Source organism: Pteronotus mesoamericanus, unplaced genomic scaffold (assembly GCF_021234165.1).
Source record: "Pteronotus mesoamericanus isolate MK-2021 breed Mesoamerican mustached bat unplaced genomic scaffold, CSHL_Meso_final scaffold_167, whole genome shotgun sequence".
Lineage (NCBI taxonomy): Eukaryota > Metazoa > Chordata > Mammalia > Chiroptera > Mormoopidae > Pteronotus > Pteronotus mesoamericanus.
In genome coordinates, this window is record NW_026555308.1 from 37,008,229 (window position 1) to 37,020,913 (window position 12,685).

Genomic DNA, 12,685 nt, shown 5'->3' on the forward strand with positions numbered 1-12,685 from the left:
TGACATACATAATTATTCTTTCATAAAACTATGTAAAACTATCAATTGTGGCAAATAAAATTCTATAGGACACTCTACTTTTACATAAATCCCATTAGGGTTTTGCAAGATCTCTGCAGGTCATAAAAATAAACAACATTCAAGGGAATTTGGAACACAAATCCCCTCTATCAAAATGCTCTATCTTTGAGGATCTTCAAATACCAGTTGATGTTTACTGATAGGAAGGTAGAAGTCAACTCAAATGTTCTCATCTTAAGGAAGAGGGGAGAAGATACATGTGGTTTTTTGAATTCAGTTATAAAACCTGGGCTTGGGAAACCCAAATCTCCTTTGCATTGATTTGCCTGTTCAGATCATTTTTGCGCTTTGGCAGCTGGAAAGACAGAAGTGCTACATCAAACTGGTCATCAGTAATTAGCCATCCCTAGGCCTGTATCGTCTCATTAGCGATGGTGCCAATGTCAGCACACGTTGTGAGACAGGAAGGGCAGCTCTGCCAACTACAAGTGCTGATAGTTTAGAAAAATTAGGTGGAATTGTAGAGACAGGTTGCATGCTAGAAGGTCACAACAACTTCCAGCTATACTTGCCTGTGCCTGGAAGAAAGCAGCTGTCACCCTCCCTAAGAAACTGCAGTGGGGAGAAGTGAAGGGCTGCGTAGGACTCTGGTGGGGCTGAGCCTTATGACTGAAGACACCCGCCATCCCCTCCCAAGGCTCTGCTTTCACTTTTTAAAGTTATTTACTGCTTCAGACTTTGAAAACTGAAAGTGCTACAGCAAGAACAGACTTTCTCTTACGTCCACTGGCAGGGGAAAATGTCCTTAGATGCAAAGACAGAAAGTATCAGAAAGTCTAAATCGCACGTGTCTAGGGGTTTATAGATCACTGTAAGAGGTCCACTTATCAAATGTCCCTAGGGATGGACAGATTGTACTCTACAGATAAAGATAATTATGCCAAAAAAGTCTGTCATCCATATTCTAAATGACAAGAGCTGCTATAATTTTACAGAAAGAGAAAAAAAAATTACTCTTACCAATGAGGCTGTATCCTACTCTTGAAATATTATATACAGGGTGAGACAAAAGTAGGTTTACAGTTGTGAGTATGCAAAATTAATTCTTGTATTATTATTTATTATTGCATTATTTTTCATACAAACAATTGTAAACCTACTTTTGCCCCATTCTGTATACTCATAGGTAAGGAACAATGAAAAATTTCAGCATGTGTTGTATCTAGGGACAAATATAAAATGGTACATGGGATAACTTTTTAAGTGCTAAGTAGAACAATTATTTCTCTATTATAAAGTTGGAGACCCTGAGCCCTGGCTGGTGTGGCTCAGTGGATTGAGCGCTGGCCTGCGAACCAAAGCATCACTAGTTTGTTTTCCTGTCCGGGCACACGTCCGGGTTATAGGACAGGTCCCCAGTACGGGGTGCATGAGAGGCAACCGCACATAAATGTTTCCCTCCCTCTCTCTCTCTCCTTCCCTTCCCCTCTCTCTAAAAATAAATAAATAAAATCCTTAAAAAATTAAAGTTGGAGATACTGAGAAACTAGATGGTGCTCCCAAAAAACTAAGACACCATGATGGAACAATGTAATTTGCTTACCACCTTCACCTGAAAGAATAAAAGCTATATATAGTTCATTCTATAAGGTAACAGAAATTCCACTGTGATAGATCAAATTGTAAACACAGCCTAAAAAATTGTAAGAAAAGCTTTGCATGATTGTCTTGGATTCTCAATTTACATTCCAGATGAGAAGAGGTTATTTTTTTGATAAGGTCATTCGTTTCTTTCCTAGAAATACTCTGGAAAGCTCTCTCATGGTTTAACACTATATTTCTTCCCAGAGCACTGCAGGTTAGTTTTAATGTACTTGGCTCCCAAAAATATAACTCATGACACAAATTAAGCTTTAAAGCTATTAAGTTACAATTTAATTTTGAGTTTTACAAATGAAATATGAACATCTAAGATGATGCTAAGAAATAATTAGTTTTATTAGCTATATGAAGCAAGGAAGCAGGGCTTATTTCTTTATATACATATTTTTGAAATGAGAAAGCTCTGTAGGTGTTAGCATTTAGATTAACTGTATTTTACTCCAAAGTGAAAAAAAACACAAAAAGTATAAGGCCTATCAAAATTTTGTAAATGTGAGGACAAGAATATCCAAACAGAAAAGCACAAAGACACATAGCACTTTAGAAATAATGTACAAGATGATTCAGGGATGACTCCATGCTCTCTTAAGAGTGTTGTAAATTATATTTCTTTTTCACAGTTTACTAAAGGCCACAGAGAGAGAGAGACAGAGACAGAGCTGACTCATGGGAAATCTGACAATACGTATGTTACCTAAACATGCATTGCAAAAGGCCAGGTGGACACAGGCAAATAAACGCTTGAAATAAAAACAAGTCCTATCTGGCTTAGATAATTCCAAAGTGACAAACTGGTATTTAAACGTCCTGAAAACAAAAGCAAAAAACATTTGTATGACAAAATGAACACATTTCATCTTAAGGAAACTAACCTTTTACATGAACTATGAAACAAATTATCTCCTTTTAGAAATCTATATTGTCAGCCAGCCTCTCCATACTAGTTTCTAGGAAACCTCCGTCCATAAGCTCTTGATCCCTAGGAAATTTACACGGGATATAATCAACTCCCAGAAGCTTACCCCCGGAAGACATCCTGTGGCCTGACTCTATGTCTTGGCTTAGAGATAGATACGATCCAACTCTTCACACTATTTTAAATAGGCTAGTCAAAGATTACTGAGTGTCTCTAAATGCAAGCAAATGATCTTTGATGGGGTCAATTAATAAATAAGTATGTTCTTTATGCAGGAGATAGAACGGAACTTGGGAACCCAAGAATAAAGGAAGTGTTTCACCATAAGCTTAGGGGACAGGGACCCGTCAATGTAAACTTAATTGCACATAACATTTCTGTGTCCATATCAGTTAAAAGTTGCTTTTGCTTATACTTCTATATTTTGAAAACAAGGTAAGATCACTAGTGAAATATAAGCAAAGAAGTAGTTCAAGCAACGAAGTAAAAGATTTGTGCTGTCAGATGAAACTTGGAAGGATTGTTCTTGCGACATAAAGGACAAAGAAAAAAATCAAAGAAAGATAAAAAAGTACCACAAGATCCTGGCAAGGGTAACTTTAAATTTGGCTCTGATCCCATGGCAAATGAGGCTGTTTGCACGAACCCTGAGTCATACCTAATTCAAAAATAACAAGAGGGACATCTTGCCAAAAAGGAACATCAAGAAAGTTGTTTCTAAGAAGCATGGAGGGAGAATTACTGCAATTATTGGTTCTGTTTTTATAAGTAGCATCATTCTTATCCCTGTGAGCTTGTTACAGTCCCTCCAAAAATACATCCATGCTAATTTTATTTTCTAAAGCATTATACTATATAATAAAATGCTATCTTTTCAGGAAATGACCTAATAGTAAACATAATGGACCATACCAATTGTAATGCAAAAAATTTTCTACAATTCACAAAACTGTAATTTTCTTTTACAGGTAAATAATGTTAAATTATGCCCCCCAAATAATATTTTCCACAATTGGGACTTAAAATTTTCAACGTTACCACTAGTGACCTTAAAATTGGCCCCAGATCTTATTTTCACAGTGAGCTGCCTTATCTCAGTTCACTAATACCAAGTGGGACAAGACTGTTCCCGCCCTCTCTATGTCACAGGCTCTCAGTCCTTCTAGCTAATTCTGACTCCTGGAATAATCTTTGTAGGCAGCTGCTGCGAGGATACATGCTGCCCTGGCCACCATTCAAAGGCTCTCATGTGGGAAGCCTGCCTCTCTTTGGGCAGGGATGCCTCAGTTCAGAAATTCTGGGAATTTCCTGCCTCAGGAGCTCCTGGTACTGATCCACTTCCTTATGTGGGTAGAAACCAAACAAGCATCAAGATAACAACATTCTTTGCTATAACCAAACTATATAAAAAGCAGATTAGGAGAATCTAAGTCACTTAAAATCGTGCATCAACTTGAAACATTCAAAAGTTCATATCCCATTAATAAATTTTAGATGGCATGTTAGTCTTCCATTTTCCTATATCTAAAACAAATGGTACAAGCCAGTCCTGGCCAAATCATGATATGTAAGGGGCAAGGAAGGTGTCTGGCCTGCTGGGCGTCCCCAGTGAACAATGGCACATCACCCCTAGCAGCACGCCTTCCTCAAGTGCTTCACAAGACCTGCCCTCTGTCCTCAGCCTCATGCCATGACACTTACCCACTTTACTTCCCATACTCTGGTCTAGTGGCCTTGCTCATTCATACCAAGCTCCTCCTTGCTTCATTACCTTCAAATACACTATTTCTTCTTTCAGAAGACCCTTCCTTCCTTCCTGTTTTGCCTGGCTAACCACCCTTCCCATCTCAGTTAAAAGTTAAAGGTCAGCTTTACAAGGATCTATTTCTCTGAGTAGATCTCATCCCTCAGTCCCCAAACCAGATCAGAAGCTTTACTTCCTCATATATGTGTCACAAGTATGATTAATACTTATTTGTTAATTATTTTCAATGTAGGTTTTCTCCCTATAAGCCCCAACAAGGCAGGACAAGAACAGTTTCTGTCTTCTTTTGCTGTAAGTTCGGTATCTGGGCCAGGTCCTAGCACTCAACAAATATTTGTTAAAATAATTAATCTAATCTAATCTAATCGATAAAATGTCATGTAATTCTTCAACTCTTCTGACACACTTCAAAATACTTACGATGATCCGCATTTTACAGATGAGGAAAGTAGGATTCAGAGAAGAGAAATCACGTTCACACAGCTAGCAGGAAATAGCAGAACCCAGACTTACACAAAGGATTTTCTGACTCTGAAGCTGAAGCTCTAAGATATCTGTTCATCAAATTAGTGCACCTTTCAAAAAGAGCAACCCAGCAACTCTATGTCCTCAATGAAGTTTCATAATGAGAAGAATAAGATGAAAATTGTTGATGTTCTCTCCCAATACATGACTGATTTATTATACTGCTATCTGTGCATGGACCCAACAGTTTAAGTGCCTTCTTGAGTATAAATAAAAGAGACGGAAAGTAAAAAGACACTTACCATAATTCCAGTAAGCAAACAGACTCCTTTCCCACAGTATGTGTTAGGTACCATGTCACCATAACCAATGGAGAGAAAAGTTATTGATATCAACCACATTGCTCCAAGGAAGTTGCTAGTAACATCCTGTTGATCATGGTATCTGAAAAATAACAAACAAAGCCAGGCCTTTATAATTAATCTACAGTGTGGTTGCTAAGGCCAGTTTGATTCAATTCAATGACTTCATTAAGCATCTTCTATAAACTGCTATATTTAGAGGTTTTTCAAAGCTCACGATTATAAATAAAATTGAGGTTCCACCTACGCAATCTGAAAGAAATCACCATGTTCAACTTTAAAAACAATCTGAAAGAGCAACTGCAAAATATAAAAAGTTTTCTCACTGGTGTAACTGATAAATGTACATTTATCCTTGAACCCTGCTCTGGCCCTTGGTTCCATCTCATCATTCCTTGATGTCCAATGACGTGTCTGATTTACAGGACAATATGCAGCCACCCAATCTCACTCCATACTTTTGTAGCAGAGGGAGCCATGCTGTTCACTTCGCTAAGACTGTCTTTTGCAAACTTTATTTCCTAATGGGCTCACTTTTAGTCATCTTTCAAAATAAGTTCAGGGGGGACCCCTTTCTGTCTACTCGGGCCCCAGCCACTCCTCTGGGCTCCCTCAGCACCCTGTGTATTTCTCCATCCCAGGACAGTGCTGTGCTCTTGACCTCGGGGTCCTGCACTAGCTGTGCTCCTTGAAGAGAAAAACTGTACCTTTGATCTGTACACAGTCCCTGCTGAGGACCAGAGCTGAAAAAAAGCTGTCCCCTCAGTAGCTGCACACAAAGAGGTATAGTCAGATGCGGGGAAGGGATACAGTTTATCCTGATTATTCTTTGAGATGTCATTTTTATTCTAGTGAGGAGGAAAGTGTTTAGATCAGAAAAATATCCTATAATGTTCTGCTTGAATTAGCAATACTGAACAGTAACCTGGCCCACCCTGGGGACACTGCTTTCCACCATAGGTACAACAGTGAGGACATGTGAGCTATTACCCTGGAAGAACTTGCTCCGGCTGCATGTTCCGTAAAGTCATGTGGCAGAGTGGCCCTTCTTTTGCCCCCATGACAGTCAGACACCAGACTCTGGTCACTACAGGCATTTCTTGTTCATCACCCAACTTCTTGCAAGGATCCTGCCCAGCTCTCAGGTACCAGTGGGAGGGCTTTCCTTTCTCTATTTCTTGTTCTTAGAGCTTAGCAGACCATCTCTGGCCCTGCATGCACTCAGTCCTGCCTTTCAACCTGACTCGCTGTGCTGCCAAAGCCGCAGTGGAAGGAGGCTGCCCCCAGCCAGCCTGAGCCCCCAGACTGATCCCATATACAAGCTATACTGGGCCAAGGGAGTCTCTGTGCCTTTCCCCACAACCCATCCTTCATTTCATGACAAGGTTCCTGCTGCTATAACCACAACTTTAGAAGGTTCATAGAATATGAGCTTTCCTTTGCAGTATCAATGGATCTTACACTCTTTGGATATAGAAAGGCCCATGCCTGTCACTTCTGTACTTTTGTTTTCCTACAAATAAGTAAGAGAAGCTTATAAAATAGGATTTCCAGTTACTCTGGTTTAAGTAAAGAGAAAACCTAGCCAGAGCGGTGGATCCCCAGAGTAAGGAAGAGTGAGAACAATCACTATATCTACCAACAGAAAAGAGAAGGGCACGTGCACAGGCAGCCAGCCCTTGCTGAGGAACATCCTGGGAGTTCCCGATGGCAGAAGGACAGAATCTTCCACCATTCTGCCCCAGGGGACTGCCAGCCTGTTCTAGCTGTGCAGTCTCTTCCTCCCAGAATGGCTGGCTAGAGAGGCTATCTTTGCCAATACAGAGGCCAAGAGGCATTCCAGGCTTGCCAGGAAGACAGGTGAGTGTATTTCCCCCAGAAACTCCATTGAATAACAGGCGTATACAAGTAGGGTCATGTGATTCATGCTATACTTCAGCTACAATTTGAGCTCACAGGCTCTGTGAACTGCTAGGCTTGTGTAATGGGGCTTCTGTGGGAGAATGTGGTTTTCATTTCAAACAAGGCCTTAGACCTAAGCTCTGGTTTCTAACCCAGGATGGCCATGGACATGGGTGACACTAGCCTGCATCAGAGCCCCATCCAGGAGGCTCCAGAGCTAACATTCCTGGTGACCGGCTTCAGATCACACCAGAGCACCACCCAACGAGCTCTGCAAAGACACACCCACAAGGCAGACTCGACAGGCACCAGAGCCCTGCTAAAGCAAACCCCACTCTGTGGGGACAGCCACCACATAACAGCTTGTCTGCTGTAGTTACAAGCATTCCTCATAGCCAGTCAGCCTGAGAGTCAATCCCACCCACTGATGTGCCAACAACAAACAAGGCTCAATTACAACAGGAGGGTACACACAACCCACACAAGAGACAACCCTGGAGTATACAGTTCAGTTAACCAGAAACACTGTGTAGTAGGACACCTACTACACAAGGCCACTCTGGCAAGACCAGGAGTTGTAGCAGCTCTACCTAATACATAAAAAAAAGCACAGAGAGTCAATCAAAATGAAAGACAAAAAAAACATGTCCCAGATGAAGGAACAGAACAAAACTCCAGAAAAAGTAATAAACAAAATGGAGACAATCTACCATTTGCAGAGTTCAAAACACTAGTGATAAGGATTCTCAGGGAACTTAGGGGAAGAATAGAGGAACTCAGTGGGAAATTCAACAAAGAAATAGAAAACATAAAAATGGAGATATAAACATAAAAAACACAGTAAAAAAATGAAGACTACGATAACTGAAATGAATACTACATTAGAAGGAAACAATAGTAGATTAGGTAAAGAAGAGACTCTGATCTATGACTTGGAAGATGAAGTAGCAGAAGACAACTAATCAGCACAGCAAAAAGGAAAAAAGAATCCCTCCCCAAAATGAGGACAGTTTAAGATGGACATCTGGGACAACTTCAAGCATACCAACATTCACTTCATAAGGGTACCAAAAGGAGAAGATCGAGAGCAAGGCATTAAAAACTTATTTGAAGTGGTAGTCAAGGCCAAGTGGTTAAAACAATGGACTAGAAAACCTATTCAAAAAAATGATGACTGAAACTTACTTAACCTGGTAAAGGAATTAGACATACATGTCCATGGAGTGCAGAGAGTCCCAAACTAGATTAAATGAAAGAGGTTCACACCAAGACACGTCATAATTAAAATGTTAAAGGTGAACAAAGAAAGAATCTTAAAAATAGCAAAAGAAAAGCAGTTAGTTATATGTAAGGGGACTCCCATAAGACTGTTAGCTGATTTCTGAAGTTTGTAGTTAAGTAGGAGTGGCATGAAATACTCAAAGTGATGAAAAGCAAGGACCTACAACCAAGATTCTTCTACCTAGCCAGGCTATTATCATTTAGAATCTAAGGAAAGATAAAGAGTTTCCCAGACAAGAAAAAGATTAAAAAGTTTATCACTACTAAACCAGTATTAAAATAAAAGTTAAAGAGACTTCTTTAAAAGAAAAGATAAAAATAAATGAAATAGAAAATACAGGACACAAAAATATTCTCACTGACAAGGCAAACATATAAAAGCAGTGGATTAGCCAATTATAAAGCTAGTACAAAGATTAAAAGGCAAAAGTGAATGATTATGTATAATTATAACAAATTAAGGGATACACATAAATACACACAAAAGAAGTTAAAAATAAAGACTAAAACATAAATGTTTAAGGGTGAATAAAAACTGTAGTGATCTTAGAATATGTTTGAACTTAGGTGACTATCAACTTGAAGACGACTGCTATAAACATAGCGTGGTATACAGGAAGTGTGCTGTAGCTGCAAACCAGAAAGCTACAAGATATATTCAATAAAGAGAAAGGAATCCAAATACAATACAATAGAAAGTCATCAGCATACAAGAGAGAAGAGCAAGACAATAAGAACAGAGAACTACAAAAACAACCAGAAAACAATTAATAAAATCGCAATAACTACATACCTATCAATAATTACTTTAAACGTAAGTAGACTAAATGCTCCAATCGAAAGATGTAGGGTGGCTGAACAGATTAAAAAACAGGATTTTTACACCTAATTGTAACAAGAGACTCAATTCAGATTTAAAGACACACGCAGTCTTAAAGTGATGTAAAAAGACATTTCATGCAAATGGAAGTGAAAAAAACGTTAGGGTAGCAACATTTGTATTAGACAAAAGAGACTTTAAAACAAGGGCTGTAACAAAAGACAAAGAAAAAAGCACTTTATAATAATAAATGGATCAATCCAACAAAAGCCTATACCTCTTGTAAATGTCTATGCACCCAAAATAGGAGCACCTAAATATATAAAGCAAATATTGAGGAACATAAAAAAAGAGGTAGAGAAAATTAAAGTTATAATAGTGAACTTTTAACACCCTATTATCATCAATGGATCTATCAACCAAACAGAAAATCAAAAAGGTAAAAGTGGCTTTAAATGATACATTAGAGCAGATGGACTTAATATTTTTAGAACGTATTTCCCAAAGCAGCAGGATTTATATTTTTCTCAAGTGCACATGGAACATTTTCTAGGAAAGGCCACATGTTAGGCCACAAAACAAGCCTTAATAAAGTATGAAGACTAATATCGTATCAATCAACTTTTCCAATTACAATGGAAGAAAACTGAAAAACACACAAACATGGATAAATAACATGCTACTAAACAATGAAGGGGTTAACAATGAAATCAAGGAAAAAAATCAAAAGATACCTTTAGCTGAATGAAAACAAAACCCATGACCCAAAAATCTATGGGACACAGCTGAAGTAGTTTTAACAGCAATACAAGCCTACCTCAAGAAATGAGGTAGGGAAAAAAATAATCAAACAATCTAACCTAACACCTAAAGGAACTAGAAAAAGATGAACAAAGCTCAAAGTAGAAGGAAGGAAACAAGAAAGATCAGAGTAAAAATAAACAAAATAGAGTCTAAGAAATAAAACAGTAGAAAAGATCAATGAAATTAAGAAATTAATTGCATTTATAATTGTATCAAAAAAAATACCTAGGAATAAATTTAACCAAGGAGATAAAAAGCTTGTACTCAAAAAAATTATGAGACATTGAAAAAAGAAACTGAAGAAGATAGAAATAAATAGAAGCATATTTGTGCTCATGGACAGAAAGAATTAACATCATTAAAAGGTCCATACTACTCAAAGCAATCTATAGATTCAATGCAATTCCTATCAAAATACCAATGGCATTTTTCAGAATTAGAACAAGTAATCCTAAAATTTATGTGGAATCATGAAAGACCCCAAATAGTCCAAGCAATCTTGAGAAAGAAGAACAAAGTTGAAGGTATTGTGCTACCTGATATCAAATTATACTACAAGGCTATAGAAATAAAACAGCATGGTACTGGCATGAAACAGATACACAGATCAAGGGAATACAACAGAGCTAAAAAATAAACCTACATCTATATGGTCAATCTATGACAAAGGAGGCAAGAATATACAATGAGGTAGACAGTCTTTTTAATAAATGGTGTTGAGAAAATTGGGCAGACACATGCAAAAGAATGAAATGGAATCACTTTCTTATACCATATACAAGAATAAACTCAAAATGGATTAAAGATTTAACTGTAAGACCTGAAACCATAAAAGTCCTAGAAAAAAACATAGGCAGTAAACTCTTTGAATTTGCTAAGTTTTATATATGTAAAAATTATATATATATTTATAAAATAAGTATATATTTATGTATATAAATTATAAAAATATATATAATTTTTATATATACAAATATATACATATATAGTGTATATAAATTTAAAAAATATATATTTTTGCTATGTCTCCTTGGGCAAGGAAAACAAAAGAAAAAATAAACAAATGGAACAACATCAAATTAAAAAGTTTCGCACTAAACTTTTTTTTTTTGCATTAAAAGTGAAGCAAATCATTAAAATGAAAAGACAACGGACAGAATGGGAAAAGATGTTCGCCAATGATATACCTGATAAGGAGCTATATCCAAAATATATAAGGAACTCATACAACTCAACACCAAAAACAAGAAACAGTTGGATTAAAAATGGGCAGAGGACCCACAAAGACATTTCTCTGAAGAAGATGGTGCATACAGACGGCAAAGAGACATATGAAAAAACACTCATCACTAATCATCAGGAGAATGCAAATTAAAACCACAATGAAATATCGCCTCACACTTGTCAGAATGGCTATCATCAATAAATCAACCCAAAACAAGTGTTGACAAAGATGTGGGGGGAAAAAAGAACCCCCTTGTAATGCTAGTGAGATTGTAAATTGATGTAGCTACAATGAAAAACATTATGGCGGTTCCACCAAAAATTAAAAATAGAACTATCATATGACCGAGCAATCCCATTCTAGCTATTTATTTGAAGAAATAAAAAACACTAATTTAAAAAAAAACATTATGTACTCCTATATTCACAGCAGCGTTATTCATAATAGCCAAGATATGGAGGCAACCTAAGTGTCCATCAATAGATGAATGTCTAAAGAAGAGGTGGTACATATATGTTACTCAGCCATAAAAAAGAGTAAAATCTTACCATTTTGAAAACATTCATGGACTTAGAGGGTATTATGCTAAGTAAAATGAGTTAGTTAGAGAAGTACAAATGCCATATGATCTCCATTTTGTGTGGAATCTACAAAACAGATGAGCAAAGAAAACAGCAACTCATAAATCAGAGAACAAATTGATGGTTGCCAGAGAGGAGAGGGTTTGAAGGACTGGGTGAAAAAGATGAAGTGATTAAGAAGTATACACTGTCAGTTATGAAAATAGTCATGGGGATGTAAAATACAGCATATAGAACATAGTCAAAAACATTATCATAACTATGTATTGTACCAGATGGGTACTAGATTTATTGGGTGTCCCTTCATAAGCTACATAAATGTCTATTCACTGTGTGGCACCCTGATGTAACATATTATATGTCAACTGTAATTGAAAAAAAAATTAAGAAATACCAAATCAACTAAACAAAACCCCCAAACCAAACCAAAGCACAACAACAAAAGACCTTTAGGAACACATCTACATAGTCTAAACAGATCCAAAAAGTTGTATCAGCATTTAGGCTCTTTTTAACAACAGGGTTTAGTGAAATATGCTCAGATTTAGGAGAAAACTTCCAGGTCAGGTAGCCATGGTAATAAATTTGGTTCTTAAAAGCATGATGGAGGAAGACCCCAGGGTGTAGGTATCTATCACGAGCAATTCCCTGAGTAAAAAACTCAATTTAATCAGTGGCTCTCAATCCTAGTAGACCTAATGTCCTCTTTTAATATTTTGAAATAAATTCAGATAACTTATTTATATATATGATTTACAAAACAAAATCCAATATACTATCTTACTGTAATTTGGAGATGTAAAATAGGAGTAATTTACAGTAAGTCATGTATTTCAATATCGGAACATTCAGGCAAGGGTAACCTAGAAGACATAAGAAGC

The 12,685-nt window shown here is 37.2% G+C and overlaps 1 protein-coding gene across 3 annotated transcripts in view; it reads right to left on the bottom strand.

The window, feature by feature from the left end:
* KCNN2 (potassium calcium-activated channel subfamily N member 2) overlaps window positions 1–12,685 on the bottom strand; it is a 141,694-nt gene that overhangs the window by 25,335 nt on the left and 103,674 nt on the right. For all 3 annotated transcript variants that reach the window (XM_054589952.1, XM_054589954.1, XM_054589953.1), the window contains one exon: window positions 5,132–5,273. In XM_054589952.1, the coding sequence (XP_054445927.1) occupies window positions 5,132–5,273 (142 nt within the window). The remainder of the gene's footprint in view (window positions 1–5,131; window positions 5,274–12,685) is intronic.